This window comes from Lutzomyia longipalpis, chromosome 1 (assembly GCF_024334085.1).
Source record: "Lutzomyia longipalpis isolate SR_M1_2022 chromosome 1, ASM2433408v1".
NCBI lineage: Eukaryota > Metazoa > Arthropoda > Insecta > Diptera > Psychodidae > Lutzomyia > Lutzomyia longipalpis.
In genome coordinates, this window is record NC_074707.1 from 28,530,933 (window position 1) to 28,550,498 (window position 19,566).

General features: G+C 36.7%; 3 protein-coding genes across 7 annotated transcripts in view; 1 reads left to right on the plus strand and 2 right to left on the minus strand.

Moving 5' to 3' along the window:
• LOC129797430 (uncharacterized) overlaps positions 1-19,566 on the plus strand; it is a 35,717-nt gene that overhangs the window by 4,547 nt on the left and 11,604 nt on the right. For all 3 annotated transcript variants that reach the window (XM_055839973.1, XM_055839976.1, XM_055839977.1), the window contains exons 2-4: positions 3,327-4,259; positions 4,993-7,992; positions 19,329-19,407. In XM_055839973.1, coding sequence (XP_055695948.1) covers positions 3,558-4,259; positions 4,993-7,992; positions 19,329-19,407 — 3,781 coding nt within the window. In that variant the 5' untranslated portion in view covers positions 3,327-3,557. The remainder of the gene's footprint in view (positions 1-3,326; positions 4,260-4,992; positions 7,993-19,328; positions 19,408-19,566) is intronic.
• The window catches only part of LOC129797635 (cytochrome P450 6A1-like), a 690,618-nt gene continuing 671,052 nt past the window's right edge, over positions 1-19,566 (minus strand). For all 3 annotated transcript variants that reach the window (XM_055840403.1, XM_055840402.1, XM_055840405.1), the window contains exon 3: positions 1-67. The gene's annotated coding sequence lies outside the window, so the exon portion shown is untranslated. The remainder of the gene's footprint in view (positions 68-19,566) is intronic.
• The window catches only part of LOC129797630 (cytochrome P450 6a9-like), a 667,408-nt gene continuing 647,842 nt past the window's right edge, over positions 1-19,566 (minus strand). Inside the window, exon 4 of the mRNA XM_055840398.1 lies at positions 1-45. The gene's annotated coding sequence lies outside the window, so the exon portion shown is untranslated. The remainder of the gene's footprint in view (positions 46-19,566) is intronic.

Here is a 19,566-nt window from a genome sequence, read left to right on the forward strand (position 1 = left end):
AAGCAGTGGTATCAACGCAGAGTACTTGTTTTTTTATGTGACCCCCTTATGTTATAAAAAGTGTACCCTAACTTGATTCGCTTCCCAGATTTTTTTATAAGTTACACCTGGCTCAAATTTCATCAGAATTAATAGTAGATATTATCATCTAACTTTTAAAAAAAATTTCACTCAAATCCATCAAGGGGTTCTCCTGTAATGTCAATTTTTGTGAAGCAATGCGCGATTTTTGTCTTTTACCTGTTATACCCCCCCTCCCCCCACTAAATCATGACTCAAATTGTATTTAAAATATTTGTACAAACATCCTTGACCTTCTTTTATATTGTTATGCCAATGGGATTTGATTCTAAATAAAAATAATAAATTCCTAACTTGAAATCTGCTAATACTCATATTGTGGCTCTTGAGGTTGGTAATATTAAGATTTTGGGCGAAAAATCGTCAAATTTTTTTTTTCATTAAATGGGGATAACAAATCAAAATAAGATCCAGGACATCTTTACTAACATTTTTAAGACGATTTAACAAGGATTAACAGTCAAATCACGCTCAAGAGTTCATGGGTTGCTTAAGTCAAAATGACAACTTTTAAAGCAAAAAGGGGTCATGGCTTCACAAAAATTGACATTACAGGAGAACCCCTTGATGGATTTGAGTGAAATTTTTTTTAAAAGTTAGATGATAATATCTACTATTAATTCTGATGAAATTTGAGCCAGGTGTAACTTATAAAAAAATCTGGGAAGCGAATGAAGTTAGGATACACTTTTTGTAACATAAGGGGGTCACATAAAAAAACATTAAAAAAGAACCACGTGACGGATCGGGATGAATTTTTTTTTAAAAGTTAGAGGGCATTATTAGCTACCATTTGAATCCGAGTTTGTCCAAATCGGTCAACCCTAAGCTGAGATATAGTCAAAAGTGTATTTTTTCACTATAGTTCAATAGAATGACTCTTACAACCGAACCGCTTGACCGATTTTCAAAAATTTAGCAGATCTGGAAAGGGAATTAAATTACCTTTCCAACGACTATCTATTCATCAAAATCGGTGCACTAGCGGCCGAGATGCAAGAGGTCAAAGTAAAAATTTGTGAAATCGTGAAAAATAAGCTTTTTCCTAGCTTTACCAAAATGGCTGCCAATAAATAACGGGTTAACCGATTTTCAAAAATTTGCCAGTTTTGGAAAGGTGAGAAATGTACCTTTCCAAAACTAATAAATTTTTGAAAATCGGTTGACCACAGCCGGAGATATAGCCACTTGAAATTTGCCTTCAAAAATACCCCATTTTTCCTTGCCCGGAAACTTTTTTAGGGTAGTGTACATGTAGATTTTTCACAAGGGGAGGGCATTTTATTACATTATGTAGATGGGAGAGAGATTTTGTTTTAGTTGCTGAAAGAAATTTTTATTGCATTGCTTCTGCGTCATTGATTTAAATTTGATCCCTGTGATTGATGATTTCTTTTTGGATGCAAATCAATTTCTTTTTTTTTTAATTCGGCTACATGCATGGTCCCATTTTAAGAGGTTATTGTCTGCAGTGGCACTCGTATTTAGATTCCACCTCTGAAATGCAATTTCAATCGATTGCCATTAAGATTGCCTTTATACACATCCCTTGATCAATTACACTTTAAATAAAAATTCTTTATTTGATTTACTATGAAGGTTTTTAGGCTTGAGCTATAAGTAAATGAAAAGAAATATGATTTAATGATCGTTTTAGTAAGTTTAGAGATTATCAAAATATTTTTTAGCTTGAAAATTTATTGGAAAAATGAATAAATTTTTACTCAAGAATATTGATCAAAAAGCTTCGAAAATCTAAGAAAGAAAAGGAGATTTACATTACCTATCTAGAATAGACAAAAAGCTCAAATCTTTAATTTAGATTACAATTTAGTACACTCGGAAAAATTTCTTTGCTGAATTTGAGTGCATAAGATGTTATTCTTTTCATAAAAGTCAAAATGATTTGGTTAAAAGAACAATTTCACAATTTTTTCTGCGAATTTTATGAATAGTGGTTAATAATTTATTTATTTAGACGATTTTGGAGCATGAATTTGCAAAAAGTTCTTTGAACATCTTGAAATGAAAACAAATCATTGATTAAAGGAATATTTACATGATCATAACATTTCAGCAAAACTATCTTTCTTTTCTTTTCTTTTAAAAATTATATTTCAAATATTGGGGTGGAATTGCTGAAATATTTACAAAAAGAAAAAAAAATGAAAGTTTTAAAGTCAAATTTTAACTGATCTACAGAACAGATCGTAAAAGATTTTTAAAATTAAAAATAAATATTGTGATACCTTCAATTTTATTTTTGAATTCCTATGAATTTCATGAATTTTCTTTCACCTAAAAGTTGAGATCAAAGATCATGAAAAGTCAATTCCACGTGGACCGTAAATTGAGCATTACCTTCCTAAGATTATAAAGTTGAAAATAAAAACAAGAATTCTAGAAATGACTCACTCCTGTACTTCACAAATCACACCGTGAGTACTCACTGAAAGTCCATAATGCTGCCCATGTTAGCACACATAATACATACTTTGTAGTTTACAAGAGTGCTACCAGCATTATTTTTTTTATTTATTTCAAAGAAGCATTTTTGTTTAGAAAAAAAAAACAGTTTGTTACATAAAATCTCTTCCTGATCTCATGCTTGTGTGATTTTTTTCCTGCCAAAACGATCGATTGAAGATCATGGTGTTTTTCACTTTTTTTTGCTACATGGAAAAATCCTTGGTTCTTTTTATACCTACATAGAATTTTTGTGCCTCCTCCTCCCACCCTCGTTAGTTGTGTATTTTCACGTAAATTTTATAAAACAGTTTATATAGAACTGTATTATGTATATAATGTATACATATCCTCCTCCCAATCATAATATATTTTTAGCTTTTAAAAGCACACAATATGTGTGTGTTGATGTAAATGTGCTACAAATTTAGATTTGTATAAAATCCAACACAAGGGAGTTGGGGGATTGAAGTGCAGGAGGTGTGGAAAATGTGGAGGAGGGAGCTATGCGTGTTTGTGTGTGGAAATTTGTGGTTTAGAATTATTCTATGTAGGCTCTATATGAGGGAAGTTTGATCTTGTAAATCTCCTTTCCTCTCAAGTGTGATCGCGCGCGTAGTAAGATGATGTGCTTAAGCCCATCAAAGGGGCGTGAGCAAATGAAGTGGATGATGATAAAGACGATGCAATAAATTTATCTTTCAATCAGGGCACATTTCGTCGGTTTTGTACATGAAAAGGAGATCTTTAATAAATGATTATTTTGGGTTATAATTTAGGGTGGTGTTTAGAGAGTCAAGAGTTTTCTCATGAAGAGCGCAGCTACTTAGAGTGAGATATCACCAAAAAATAAAAGGAGTGAGAAAAAGAAAGATTTGAAAAGAATAAGAAAATGTGCTAGAACTCTTGACAATTGATAAAAAAAAAAGTGAAGTGAATTTTCTGTAAGGAAGAATAATTTTTTTGGAGAAAAAAAAAGGAAAGTTTTGTGCAAACATTTGGGACGAACTATGCATTCAACTGGTTGTGATGAAGGAACAACAAAGTGTACACCGCGAAATGCTCTCTTCTGCTGTCACTCCCAACCATGTCTTAATCCTGATGGGCCACGACTGCTACCAGTGGAATCCCAAGAGTCTGTGGTGATTGTGACACCTCAGCTGAGGCAGCCAACACCACCGGGCACGATTAAAGCTCGATCACCATCACTGCCAGCGTCGGCACCGTCGTCGGCGATCGCCAATGCCAACAATTTGGCGGGCGTACAGATGCCGATGGATGGCGTCAGTACGCTTCAAGTGCCGAAGCAAACGAATCGAAAATCTTCAAATTCATCCTGTGCTAGTGGAACAACATCAACCTCAGTGTCTCCGTTGGTTGTGGTGAACGGTGTTGGGGAGCAGAAGGCGCACAAGCATCACGGTGGGAAGGATAAGAAGCACCACCATAGGCACCATCATCATCACCATAAGCACCACAAAGAGGAGGGTGACTGTGGGCAGCAAAAGGGTGACGAAGCTGTGACAAATGGTGAAACCCATGCGAATGGTGTTGAGGAGGATGAAGCTGCCAGTGAGGACGTGAAGCCACAGCATAAATTGAGAAAGTACGTGATAAAGAAGATCACGATTCGCAAGCAAGACGGGAGTACGAGGAAGATTATTATAAAGAAAGCAGTGGATATACCTGACGCACCGCTCAAACTTACAAAGGTTTCTATTTGTGGATTTTATACGTTTTTCTCTTCTTTTGCTAAAGTCCATGAAAAAAACGTCACTAAATGCATATTTGAAGATTTTTCCAACCAATTTTACGTTATATTTCATTTTGGGCACGATCATACAAGTTTCAATTTATTTTCACATTTTCTGTGAGAATTTTCTTTTCACGTTCATTTGGCGTATTATTCCTGGTGAATCCCGTCATTCAGTGTTTCATATTTTTGTAGAGAGATTTGCGTTAAGAAGTTTCTGTCAGTTTTTTTTTTTTAAAGTTCAATTTTTTTTCTATATTTCTGTTGTTGCTCAAAAACTCTTTAATGTGTCTCTTCATCACGCAAAAGACAATGCCAAAAAAAAACTATGAGGCTATTTTGAGTTACACACCAGAGTGTGAGGAGAGATAAGAGGACTCTCTCGTGCTATTTCCATCTCATTCGATTCACTCTCATATATATTTTGCCTCCTCCGTGCGTGAAGAAAAGAAGGGGGTATGACAAAAATGATTGAGAAAAATCTTCAAGTTTGATCGAAAAAATTTTCCACATGCTTGTTTTGTTGCAAGTTGTTGCGATATATTTTTCACCTTTTTTTCTCACTCTCCTTTTTGGTTTTCTTCAAGAGTGACGGTTTTTTTTTAATTCTTGAATTGAAAATTTGTTTTGTGACCAAAAGACTGGAGGATGGAATTACAAAAATATATTTGTGGCAATGTAATTTCTTGCAGACAGACAATCGAATGTCAACGTACGATTTGGCGGATTATTGTGAGAATCAATTGGGTGTAATGATGTATCCAACGATGGATGTGGTGTCAGGGGCTACGACGGTGTGTTCAACGGCACCCCTTGTAGCGAGTACAGTGCCAATGAGTCAAGTTAAATATTGTGATAGCAGCAATCAAAACTGTGGTAATAGTAGTAATGTAGGGAATTTAAGTGGGGTACGAAAGAACAGCAAGGTTGTCATTATCGATGGTGTACCAATTGCATCGAGTTCACCCATAACCATTGTCAATGCAACGGATTATGAGGATGATGATGATTTGATTGATTTAACAACACCACCCGGTTCGGCGGGAACATCACTGAGAAATTGCGACATGTACAATGCGGAAATTGATTATATGAATAACTATTTGAAGAGCTTACCCAGCTACAATGATCTAGACACGAAGACAATGTACGGTAGCAGTAGTGGGTATGGAAGTACACAGAGTGTCAGGCAAGATGCGGTGTACACAACACCATTCTATGCTAACCCGTCGTACAATGATGATGTGAAGAATGCTAAACTTTCTAAATCAAACTCCTATCACAGTATTATGAATAGCAATGGTGGTGGTAATTTTGGTGCAACCTTTGGTAAGAGACCCGAAGCTTTTGGTTATCCAAATACATTCAACGGGGGTTGTGCGCCGCAATCAAATAAAATAAGTCGAAGTACATCTAGTTCACAAATCCCAGTTTTTAAGCCACAATACCCTATTACGGGGGGAATGTATCACCAGCAAGCATCCAAAGATATTCACGAACCACCTGCAGTCTTTCAGAAGGGCATACAAAAGTCAATTTCATCAACTGCCTTCACCTACGGTGGTAGCCCACAGGGGAATACAACAGGGAAGAGGGTACTAAATGATTTCTGGAGTGAAAATGTAAATAGTCGCAATGCGAGTAAATGCAAAATAGGGTGGAATTATGATAAAATTATAAGTGGTTCAAAAGATGATTTACGTTCTGTTGGCGTATGTACGGGTACGTCTACTGGGACATCTGTTTGTTCACCTGTTTGTACGTCTGTTGGTACATTTACCGGTACAACGCCGGCGGCTACATCAAGTACAACAATGTCGAATTTCTTCAATCAACCAAAGAAAGCAGAAAAATCAATTGGTGGCTATCAATTACGCAAGAACTTTTCACACTCCCACCTCGATAGGGAAGCAGCAAATCTGCGTAATCTCTCCAAGGAAGATTTGTATAAATTAGTTTGTCACGAGAGTCAACCGCAATACCCAACGGTGAAGCAGGAAACCACAAAGAGTACGGAACAATTTAATCCAATTTCCAAGAGTATCTCATATACCAATGTACCAATATCGCATGGGGGGAATGTGCCGACATATGGCCCACGGAGCTATGTCAATAGTAAGATGAATCTCCCGTGGCTTTCCACGGGTGCCCGGCAACCACGGCAGCCGATTTTGAGCAAAAGTTCCTCAAATAGTTGTATAACAAGTCAAATGCCATCTGTGAAAGTGACAGAGTTGACGGACAAGCAATTGCCAGCGAGGTGCCTTATGAAGAGTACCTCGAGTTCGTGTGTCTTTGGCAAGAGGGCCGATGGTTTAGGCGGTGCCAAAGGTCAAGCACCCCCACCGCCACCAAAGTCCGAATCAACTTATCAACAATTTGCAGCTGCTGTCACGGCGGCAACGTCCCCGCTGTGGAATGATTATATGTCCGCTGGGGATATAAGCTCATCTAATCGTATGGTACTGCGAAACAATGATCTATTGCTGAGGAAAAGTGGTGGTGGTGGTACGGCTGGATGTGCAAATGGGGGAGGAGGAGGAGGTGCACAACCAACGTGTGCTGACAATTTCTTCATAAAGCAAAATATACCGCAACCCAATAAGGTTGTGATCAATTATCCGCCATTTACAAAAATCTCAAGTATCCACATCCCGATAAACGGTCAATTGCCATCGGCATTCCAAACCACGGGAGGCAGCAGCAGCAGTAGCGGTGGCAGCAAAGGTGAAAAAGCTGGACCACCACCGTCAAGTGTCGCCAGTGTGACTCCCCAAGCCACACCAAATTCGCATGGTAATGAGATGGCAGCGAGAATTGGTGGTGGGACAAGTGTAAGAACGGCGGATTCTGGGAATCGTGTGGCGACAACAGAAAAGTTGGATGATAAATTGGATCAAAATATAGCGTCACTCTTAAATCTTGGGACTGTGCTGAATAAATCATTGGTTCAGCCACCACCTCCAGTGTCATCGCCGCACCAGACCACGGCGGCGGCAGTGCCTCCACATGGTGGTGGTGAGTGTGTTGGGAAAAAGATTTCCTACACGGATCTCTTGTCGCAACCACCACATTCATTCGCGCAACCTGTGGCAACTGGTGCAACGAGCATTCCCACACTGTCTGGGCATGAGATACCCAAAGAATCCACCACGGTAAATCTCTTTCAGCGTCCACTGGAGCAAGTGGGTAGTAGAGGAAATCAAGTTTCAGGTGCACCGCCGTTGGACACCACGCATCGTGTACCGGGGAATTTTAAACTCTCCCAATCAGCGTCGAAAACGAACTTTTTTCAACAGCCACCTCCAGTTCAGGCGCCTCCAGTTTCACAAGCACAATCGCATCCCAATCAGACGGCACCGGGGACGAAGGTGCCTTTTGCATTAGGTTCCGCTGTGCAGCAGAATTCTCTTGCAAAAGTTCCTTTTGTACCTCAGGCGCCACCAGTTTTCTCCTCAAAAGCAAATATTGTCATTGAGTCACCAAATGTGCAACAAAAGCCCAAACTTTGGTTCCCACCGCCACCAACGACACTCCCGGGAATTCATCCACCTGCCCAGGTACACGAAGGTGGCCCACCGAATCATCCATCGCAGAATATCTCCCTGCCACAGAACATCCCTCTACCGCAGAACATCCCTCCGCCGAATCTACACCTTGATAGTGATTTCATAGCGTGTCTCGACAATGAGGTAGCCCGAAAGCTTTCACATTTGATTGATCTAATCTATATAATAATTTTTCTATCGCTCATTCACGCGTGTGTGCTTTATTATACTTCTTTGAGCCAAAAAAACAGCCCATTTGGCAATAAAAGTCTCTTAATGTGCAATCACTGATGGCAGAATAAGTGAAAATTTTGATGCATTTCTAATAATAAAATGCTTTTGCCAAGAAAAAAAAAACTGAATGTGTGAAAGATTTTGTGATGCGAAGATGAAAGAGAGACATAACAAGAGTTGATGAATTTATAACAAACACCAACGTGTGATCCTCTTGCATGATTTTCTGTGCGATCTTGCAATTAATCAAAAGGAAAATCACCTCACTGTAAGTGTGTGTTGGAGGTTCCTGATGTGAAATGCAGAGATTATTTCACAATTTTTTGATGCCATTGTTTTGCGGTATGAAATATTTTGTACTGTGTTATGCTCGATTGTTGTGTCCATCAGTTTCTTGGAAGAATTTTGCATTTGTTTTGATGCCCCGCAGCATAAATGTTTATGTGGTGTGTGTGTGTGATGGTGGTTCATTCCAAATTTGGGTCAAGCCAAAATTATATTTGGCACAGAGACACAAACCATCATTTGCACGAATTTTCCCACCATCATCATCAACGCTGTGTGTTTATGTAATTGATGATGATCATACTCAGTGATCCTCAAATTTTTATTGCACACACTGTGCGTATTATGAATTAAAAGTGCGTGTGAATGGAAATGTTTAAGAAAAAATTTACATATATACAACATAGTAGCGATATATTTTCATATTTATAATTCTCACGTGATTTATTTTATTTGCCATAAACGTGGCTTCCGCGCGGAAAGGTAATTTTGTGGAAGAAAAGCGTGATCATAATGAAGATCAAAGGCGATCGTACAGGGGTGGATAAATTTTGTGGGATGAAATCAAAGTCCATAATATGTATGAAGGAGGATAATCCTCTCAGTCTTGTGTTTTATAAAGTCACCTTTGTGAAACGAATTTCTATTTATAGGATTATGCGAGTTGTGTGTTCTGCTGTTGACCTGCACACAAGAGAAGTTTTAATGATCTCTGTGATCTGGTTTATTTTCACGATGAACCCCAATATTTTCCTTTACCCTTCATGCTCCTTGGACTTTGTTGTCTCACAAATAATTTACTCAAATTGGCGGGAAATTTACTTTTGTGGAAATTCTGTGTTTTCCTTCTTCGACTTTAGACTTCAAAATTACAGAATTTTCATTTTTCTTTAATCATTATGTAGTTTAATCATTCTTTGATTATTTTAAAAAACCAACTTTTCTGTATTAAAAGTTTATTCTTAAACTTTAAAAAGCAGAGAAGAAAAAATATCTGTTTTCATTTAAAAGAACATAAAATTGAACAAACCAACGATCATGTTGTTTAATTTTGAAGAATTACCATCCAACCACAGAGCAATGTTCTTCCTAGAGTCTGAAAATTTTCACAATGAGACAAAGATTTCCCAGAGAGAGAGAGAGAGAGAGAGCGAGTGGAGAAGAGAGAGAATCTCACGACGTACATGATCAAAAATAGATGAAAAATAAACATAAATGTCATCTATTTTTGATTTGCCAATTGATTCTTTGTGAAAATTTTTGTGAAAAAAGTGGAAATTTTCACCCACTTCACTTTGAGACTTTTTTTATCCCTCAATGCTCTTCCTTAAATATTTTATTTTTAGATTTTTTTTGATATCAAAATGTAATTCATCGCATTTATTTTTGTATTACACTATGTTATATACAATTTTTTTTTGCGATGAAAATGTCTTTTTTATTCTAGACGTCTGATGCATGACGCAAAATGATCTTCAACTTTGTGTTTTGAGATAGAGAGACTCAATGAGAATAAATTGTAATGTGGGCGGAAAGAAAGTAATTTATCAGTGTTGTTGTGTATCGTTGATGAAAGAGAGTCATTTGGGAGGAAAGAAAGAAAAGAAGGAAATATAATTTGAATTTATTCTTCTTTTTGCCTTCTAAATGAATTTTGCTCTTTTGTACCTTGAAAATGTTAGCGCATTTAATTTTATTTCTTTTTTTTTTCGTGAAGTGTTTCTTTCACACAAAGCACGAACAATGAATGCGACTTGAAGGGTGTCGCTGTGAAAATATACTGCGAGATGTTGTGATGCGTTTTAAATTAAATAAGATCGCACCCAATGTGTGATTGGCATATAGTCTTAAATAATTGAAAGTCGCTGAATTATTTGGCACTCAAATGCGGAGGAGAATAGGTATTATATTGATCGTGTGCGATCACGCAGTGTGATCCTCGCGGGGAGAGAAAATTTCTCACATTGACGCCATAACATCTCTCTGTGGGGGTGTTTGATATTTTTTTTCTTCTTATTCTCAGATTGAAGGAAAAAAACAAATTGTAGGAATTAAATCCTGTGGGTGCTAGAAATCTGTCAATCGACAGAGATAAACGATCATGCTCGATCGATAGATAATCTTCTACGTCCACCAATGTCGGATTCTCAAATGAATCTCTATAAATTTACAAGCGATGTGTGTATCATTTTATTAAGTCACATTTCGATGCTCTAAGATTATTTTTAGCATTATATTTCTCCTCTTCATATTTTTCTCCTTCACTCTCACTTTGAATTGTAAAATTTTATACAAGCTCGATGGGTATGGATATTTGAACGATGCGCAGGTTTAAGTTCGTGAATGATCGGTTTAATGAGGAGAGATTATTATATACATACACCCTGCAAAATCCCCAGTTTTTCCGCACCCAATGTTTTCTCGTGTGCGTGCGATGTTTGTCTCTAAAGACGATCTCTCCTATCCATTATTTGAGATGATTTTCCGTCTCTCTTTTTATGTTTAGAACGCATTTTTTTTTCTTCTTAACTTTCAAATGAACGATCACACACAATGAAGATCACGGAAAATTCACATCGGGCAACACAGCCCGTGAATTTTCGGGTAGGGAAAAGTCTCATGAGGAGGAGGAGTGTGAGCAGGAAAGAAGAAAACGGACCACGCGCGCAATGTTCCCATGAAGTCACACATTCTGTGGCTTAAATTTGAATTAGTTGAATATCCCCCCGGCGATGGGATGATGTGTGAAGATCGCAAGTGTATGGTGGCTAGAATAGAGAGAAGATCATTCGCATTTTCATCACTCTTCAATGTGAAAACTTTTCAATTGCGCGATCGATAGAGAAATTCTTTTTGCGAAAATGAAAATTTTCTTCTTGTGAGTGATCACAAAAAAGCGATCTGTATGAGTGATTAAATGGCTTGAAAGATCATAAATGAAAATAAAAGTGATGTGTCCATTGAGAAAAAGTCTCAATGAATTTTTATGAGATTTTCTCAAGTGTCTCCTGGGTGATATCGAAACGACAAAAAAATCAAAATTTAAACGACCGATAAATCATAAAAGAAAAAAAATATGAAAATACCACACTTATGGGAAAATTTAAGGTGACGGCAAATTGCGAAAAAAGATCAAAATATGATTTGTGAGTGAATGTAAAAATACGACGCCACTCCTCGACGGAAAAAAGGTGCTCAATCTCCCCACGAATTCTGCGAGGAAGAAGATTTTTTGGGAGCTAGGAGGAAAATTGAAAATATTTTTAGGAAAATTTATTATAAAATTTTATAAATAAAATATAAATGTGAATGTGTGTGTGCAACGGCGAGAGCAACACTGTCAAATAAATACTTAAATGTTGTATATTAAAATTGGCGTGGGACCCTCTTTTACAACCACCACAAAAGTGCGCGAGGAAGGAAAATATCTGTGATTTTTCAAATAAGAGGAAAAAAAAGAGAAGATTTCGTGTTGGTATTAAAAATGTTTACGTGAGGAGGGAAAATGAAAAAGAAAATAAGCCTATATTTATATTAGACAGAGGGAAATTCTCATTTTTCATTATATTCTTCTGCAATGTTACTTTTTCGTGAAGAAACCGCGCAGATTTGATTCTTTGTTGAGTGCGCAAAATATCTGTGAACGAGGAAATCATTTGATCCGAATGGCATTTCCCACCGTAGACTACGAGACAATTTTAAATTGAGATGCGTTGAAGTGATCGCGAGCGCGTTATGTAGAATGGGGAAAAGCTGAATGTGAAAAAGAGGTATATTTTTGACAAAATTTAATTTAAGATTCTCTGCGTGGGAAATTTTTCTTTACGTCTGTCTGCCACACAGTGTTTGTGATCTTCAATCCCATTGTAGGGGGTGTTTTCGTGGGGGAGAAAGAGGAGTTAAAATTCTCACACAAACACGACGTGATCGACGTCAGATGGGTGAAAAGTATGCAAGACTCCCCATTTGATCGTTATAAATCAATGTGTGTGATAAAAAAGAAAAATAATCTAATAAATTTGTGTGAGATTTAAGAGAAAGAAAGGAAGGATTGAGAGACAAAAAAAATTTATTTCTGTGCGACATTGGTGATTGTGGGAGAAAATCAAGGATAAAAATTTAACAATGGCCTCAATATCTTCCTCATCATCGACAACAAATCAAGAGCAAGATGAGGAAATCGATGGGAAGAAAGTCGAAGCGCCAAAGGTGACAGAATCCACAGAGGCAATGGATACAAATAAAACGACGGCGCCGAGACGACATCGCTATACACGAAGTTCAACGTCTAGTGTGACACAATTGCTGTCCGATAGTTGCAACAGTTTGCTGCAGAGATTCCGCAGGAATCCTAGTGAAAGGCCCGATAAGGGGTCTGCGGCATTGAGCACGGGAATACGGTAAAATATTCAGAGGAAAAAGTTGCACAAAAAAAATTTTCGTTTAAAAATTTCAAATACTTATGTGATCGTCATGCGATCACAGTGCGATCTTCGGTAATATTTTTCAACATAAATACACATATCATTCAATAGGTCATCACTGGATGATCACGAAAGAGAAGAAAGTGATTGCGATCGATGATCATTTTTGTGCACGATCGTAAAGGTGGCATGTTAAGAAGAAGATAAAAAAAATGATCACAGCTAAAAGAGAAATGAAGATCGCAGTGAAAAGTTGTGTGTGCAATAGGAGTGAGAGAAAAAAAGCAAAATTGAAATTGATTGATAAAAATATCACTTGAGGTTACTAATTGATCGTCCATGGATTTTCTTCTGCAAAACAACATGTCTTCCTATGTGTCTCCTAAATCTAGTTTTTTATATAGCCATAGATTTTAATAAACCCCATCAGTTGTGATCGTGAAAGTGGTTTCTGAATCCCATTAAATGGTCATAAGATTATGTGCATAAAGCATACATATATCTAGTTTGAAGAGATCGAGAGAGAGATGTTAAAGGGAAAAAAATGGCAAGATGGAGTTTGTTTTATGATCTCTGCTTGATTTCATCTTAAATCACATCATACGGTGTGATCAAGTGAGTTTTCCGCGAGGTCAATAAACATGTAACACTTCTTTCAAACTATTTGCCATGCAATTATATAAAATATTTCTCTTTTGTGCACTTATCTCAATGAGACTTTGTGCATTTGCACCGATAGAACTTCAAGAATGAGAAAATTTCATAATAATTTCTTGCGCTATTATGCGGTATTTTGTGGGAAATGCACATTACTTGTATCTTGTTCAAAATCATACTTATTTGTCTGTTCTACTGACCCCAAAGAAGATGCCTTTTTTTGTATAAAGATCACTCTGGAATCTCCACAACAGAGCTTCTTTGCAAATGATTATGAGTTTGTGAGGTGTTTTCTGTGGAAGAACGCGCAAAAACGACGTGTGCGAATGAAAATGAAAAAGAAATTGAGAAAAATGTTAAATATAATTTAACACCCGCCATACAACCTTGACTTCATTTTAAAAAGAACTCCTCTTCAACTCTTGGGGTAATTATAACGCGTGAGACAGAAAATTTTCTCAGAGGTGTTTCACACACTTTTCTCTCGTCGAAGCAGAAAGTTCTATTCTGCGTTGTGTCGTCGTGTAAAAGTGAATCATTTCCTTTTTATTCTTCAAGAAAAAAGCGTCATGATCATTATCAATCAATTTCAATTTAGAAGAAAATTAAAGTAAATTTTAATATTTTGTGCCAGCAATGCAAACAAAATCAGTGCAAAGTGCCACAAAGTTGCCTGAAAAGTAATATTTCTTTGTGTTAGAATATTTATAAAATGCTGACACATTCGCCTTGACAATCATTTTGTGCAATTTTCACTCTGTTGTGATTTTTCAAAAAAAAAAGCATTGTTTAGCGAAGAAAGTTCACTGAAATTGTATTCCTTTATGTGATCGTACACGCGCGTGATTTTACACAACGTACAATACACGTAGTGATTTGAGTCCATCAAAGAGTGGTGAAATGTCGACAAAGGGATCGAAGAGAGACTACGATGCAGATTCATCAGGGAAATCATCACTTTCTGCACTTAATCGCCTCAGTCGGTACTCGAAGAACTTGAGTCCTGTGTCATCGTACTACAAACCACTAATGAAGACTTTTGGGAAACGTGATGATTCACCGATACACAAAGTAGTATGATCTTTTCCTTTCTTGTGTGATAATATCACATAGAGAATTTTTTTTTTGTTTTTAATAAAAAAAACAAAATGTTTGTGTGTAGATCAAGGAGGAGGATCATGAAAAGACACCGGTGGCGGAATTGGAGAAAAGTAGTACACAATCGACAATATCACGGTTAGAAAATAAATATTCAGATATATTGGATCGTGTGGCAAAGAGGAAGCGTCAGCAGAAGGCTGAGGAGGAAGATCGCGAGAAAACGTTGGAGCCTGATCGTCCATTGACCTTCAACCCATTGTCAAAGAGTGCAACATCGGCAGTGCTTGGAGGGACACATGACAAATATGGATCACTTTTGACGGGTAGTAGTCACCTGAGCCATCAGCAGGCAAAGGAACGTACCCCGTATCGATTGAGTGGGAGATCACATAGGAATAAATATCTCGATGGGAGTGACAGTGATGTGACAAGATCGCGAGATTTGGGACTCTTGTCGGACAGAAATGGCATTGACTATCGTACTCGCAATAGAGCTGCTGATGTGGACACTGGAGCCAGTAGTCGATACAAAGATACCATTTATGATACGTACAAGAGTTCCTATAGGAGTGCATATCAAGACCCTATAACAAGATCACGTGATTTTGGGTACTACGACGGCAGGTATGACAAAGAGAATGTCTTCAAGTCAAAATACGATCCTGATGCACTCTACTCGGAGATCAATAACAATGACTCCCTGTATGGCGGTAGTGGACTCAGGAAACGCCCCGTGAGGTCCTACAAGAGAACAGGTGATACACCCGGTGATCGAAAGCATCTCACAACAAAAGTTGATGGGTTAGGTGATAGTGATCGCCCCACAACGAGTAGGACCTTAACAACAGGACGCAAAAGTCTCGGGGCAACTGCGTACCAACGATCCGCCACACAGAGATTCTTTGATTTGGAAAATAACGTCACAGACATGTCGGATAATTCGGAGCGTGAAAACAGACGCAAGGAAATTCAGAGTTTAATCATGAAATATGCCCAACTGGACGATGTGTACGGAAGATCCCACGAGATGGATGATCAAATAAATAACAACACAGAGAGGAAGCACAGCCATATGCAAAAGGCTAGTGAATTGTCTGAGCATCCCACCCTCCAAGTAGTGCCAATTTTGCCACTCAATAAGACCCAAAGTTCCATGGCAATACCATCTATGCGATCAAGGAAGAATCTCATGACTTTCGTAAGAATGATTTATCACTAAAAGACACACAAAAGATAAATAATAAAAAAAAATGCTGTGGAGTGTGCTAAATCCTCAATTTATCTTTTCTACATTTTGGCGTGTGATTGTGAATGAGAGAAATTTTTGGATTGTAAATCTTATTTTATTGTACCCGCAATATTAATACTCGCCGTTTTTTTTGTGCCTGCCGCAAACGATCACTCTAATTAATACAAAGAATCGTATGGGAGATTGCAAAAAAAACGCGTATCGTCTCAATTTGGAAATATATTCCACAGACAAATGTGCAGAGATTCGGAATTTTAAAAATGAAGTTTGATCTTTGTGCGATTTTATGTTTATTTCCTTAAAATCGCTTCATTTAGGGACATTTGTATGATATTTCCGGCGAATTTCTCCTAAACTCATTTAAATTTTAATGAAATATGTTGTTTTTGAAAGAATTTTGAAAATGAAAAGAATTTTACTTCAATGGGAAATATTTTTTTGGATTCCTTTTTTATAAAAAAGAAAGAAATTTTAACAAAAAAATCAATTTTATAGGATACATATTTTGAATAAAAAATTAATGTTCCAGTAGAAGTTTCATTGGACATTTCCTCGGAATTATTATAATTCCGTGGAAGTCTTTCATCGTACAATTCGTCAATTTTTACGGTAAAGTTTCTTCTCTAATTCTGTTAGGAAATTAATAAATTAAATTTCCTAAATATATGTTCTTTTAACCCTTGGAGGATTTTGCTGACCACCGTTGCCAATTCGGCATTTTTAAATTTCTACATGTAGGGAAGTTCCATTACTTTAAGATCGTCGAAAGAAAACTTGGAAAAATATTATCTTTTGGGAGAAAACGAAGGTTAAACTTTTGAGGTTAGAAACCTCGATCCTCCAAGTGTTAAAAGAGAACTTAGAAGAATATTCCACTGAGAATTCTTAGGAATTCCCCATGGAAAACTTCTGCAAAAGTCCATAAAAATTCTCCGATTATCTTTTTAACGAATCTTGAATAAAAAACTATCAGATATTCTCCCCTTTGGAATTCCAAGTGAGATTTTTATGACCATTGGGTGATGGGGAATAAAAAGAAAAGTTTTATACCATGACTGTAATAATAATATGATTTTTTTTTGCCAATGACAATACTAAACAAAAATTTAACATTGACAAAAAAGACATTTCATAAATTAATAGTTTTTCAATATTTTATTTGTCACATCAATACGAAAAAAGAATGTTTTTTCACATCATTCTCTCTTTGGCATCTGGGTTGTCAGCTAAATAGTGTTTTAGGATGGAGAGAAGGTGAAAAATTAATGCGAAAATAATTTTGAGCACAGATGAGGCACACAAAAAAATTTCTGCGGGAAAAAAGTCATTTTAAATACTTTGACATATATTTCTTTGACCTTTTGCGGAGGGGAATGAATGTTTTTTTTCTGCCAATATAATCCACGGTGCTAAATGATAAGATTGTGTAGAATTTATCCTACAAAGTGATTCAGAGAAATATACTAATGATCTTAAATGATCACCATTTGAGGTCTTCTTTTGGGGGGAAAAATTCATTTTAGATTTATGACTTTTCACCATGAAATACTGGAATATTGTTGATCCGCTATCTCAAAGCGCACAGCCTGATTTATTGACAACCTATTTTTCATACTAATTGATTTTTCATTATTATTATTTTTTTATTGATTGCCTCTATCGGTGGACATTGCCTTATTTGTAAGGAAGGTGTCAAAGAATGTTTTCGACAAGGCGGAAGTTTTTTTTTTCTTCTAAGCAGCGTGTGTGATAAATTTGGGATATGCATTCTTTGAGCGATTTCTAATGGTTTTACCGTAAGGCTTTTTTTTTTCCCTCATAGAGATCTTAAGAATTACCAATCATTAGCATTTTCTCAGAAAGTGATCATCACGATGAAAATAGCGCGTGACATTAATTTTAGTCGATAGGCTATATTTGCTCAAGAACGTTTTTTTGAGCATTTGCAAAATGAATGTTTGATGAGGTTTTTGTTCTAAATTTTGCTTTATTTCCAAATAAAAAAAATCCTTTCTTTTGGTTTCCTTTTTGAATGTATTTTTAGCACTTTTAAAGGAAAAAAAACCAAGAGGTATGTCTGTAGGAGAAAGTAAGAAGGCGATAGTGTGGTAAAGCTATCAATTTCTACTTTTTTTTTAGTCAGAAGAATAAGAGAAAAAAACTCCATGAGAAATTAGTGAAATTTTTAGGATAAAACTTTTTCCCATTTATTGAAAATATTTTACCAATTTGTGGGAAAAAATTGGTGCGAATGATGAATTGTGTGTCTGTGAATAAGATTTGTGATCTTCACAGAAGCAAACTGAAAGATTTGTTTCTGTTTTTTTTTTATTAAAGCGTGGGCAATAAAATGTGATCTCTTATCTTATTGTTGCATTTATGACTTGGCTTCTGTGTAATCATTAATTTGTTTGTTCTTTTTCTTTTCCTTTTAAGACAAAAAAAAGTCTATAAATGAAAGAAATGTGCGTAACAATTGAGGCGGAAATGATCACTCAATTGTCTTTCTTTTTTATTATTGTTTTAATTCCTTGATATGTTTCCTCTTAACATATTTTAACCGCTATGTAAACGAAGTTTTACAGATGAAAAAAACTAAGTCTTGTAACTAAGAAATATCGTGCACGCATTTTATTTTGCCGTCCCTTTTTGTCTAATAATAAATTTTATTTAAAAAAAAATTGTAATTGTGTAAAAGAATATTAAAATTCCCAAAGTGCTATAAATGGCATTTACCTTTGTTTTTTTTATTCTAAAAAAAAGTTATATATAAAACATAATATAAAATATTAGCTGTAATGTGCTGCTCGATCAATGAATTAATTTTGAAGTCTGCAAACTACCAAAAAAAAAACAAACTTTGAATATCTTTGTCCCAAAAACTAATTTTCTTACCGAAAATCGATACCGTATTTTTCTCGTGTCTCTTCGTCGATGATGGTCTTGATGATGTGATGATGATGATGATGATCTTGATGGTGTTATGATGGTGTGAACAAACAACTGGGGCCAACAACTGCACTTCTTGCGCACGCACTTCAACTGCCTTTTTGGGTGTCCTCCCCCTGACTTACGTGCCCAACCAACTGAACCACTGAAATCCCCAACCTGGCGCAACTACATTGATCCATGCACAACAACGCAACCCCCCTGACGTTTGATGATGATGATGATCTCTCGGGTGATGACGAAAAAAAAACAATTGATGCGATCAATTTGCATTCCGTTGGGGGATCCGATGTGCGTGATGTTTCTCTTTTTTGTCTCTCTTTATTGCACCACACTCGGTGGGAACCCCAAACGCATGATTTTGCTGTGACCGATCTCCACGTGTGTGATCTTCAACCACCCCCCCACAAATGGCAAATGGCTGGATGATGATGGTGGATGGATGAAACGCAAAACAACGTGTTGATGGGGCGATGATGCGCAAAATTTCAACTGCATGGAACGGGATGTGCGAACAACATGGGCTTTATTTGATGGGATGAAACGCACGGATAAATGATCACACGATGATGCACACGCAGGCCACGAGACCCCCATCGATCCGGGATGATAAGGAGGGACACTTGATTTATCACACCGGCGACATTCTGCATAACAGATGTTCGTGACAATTTTGTGAAAACAAACTATAAAACTGCATTTATGCCCCTTTTTTATGCCCTGATCCCATTGCTTGGATATAAATGAAGGAGCGCAAAAAAACTTCAAGATCGCGATCATTCTTTTTCATTAATTCTTTCTCTTTGCCAGCATAACGTC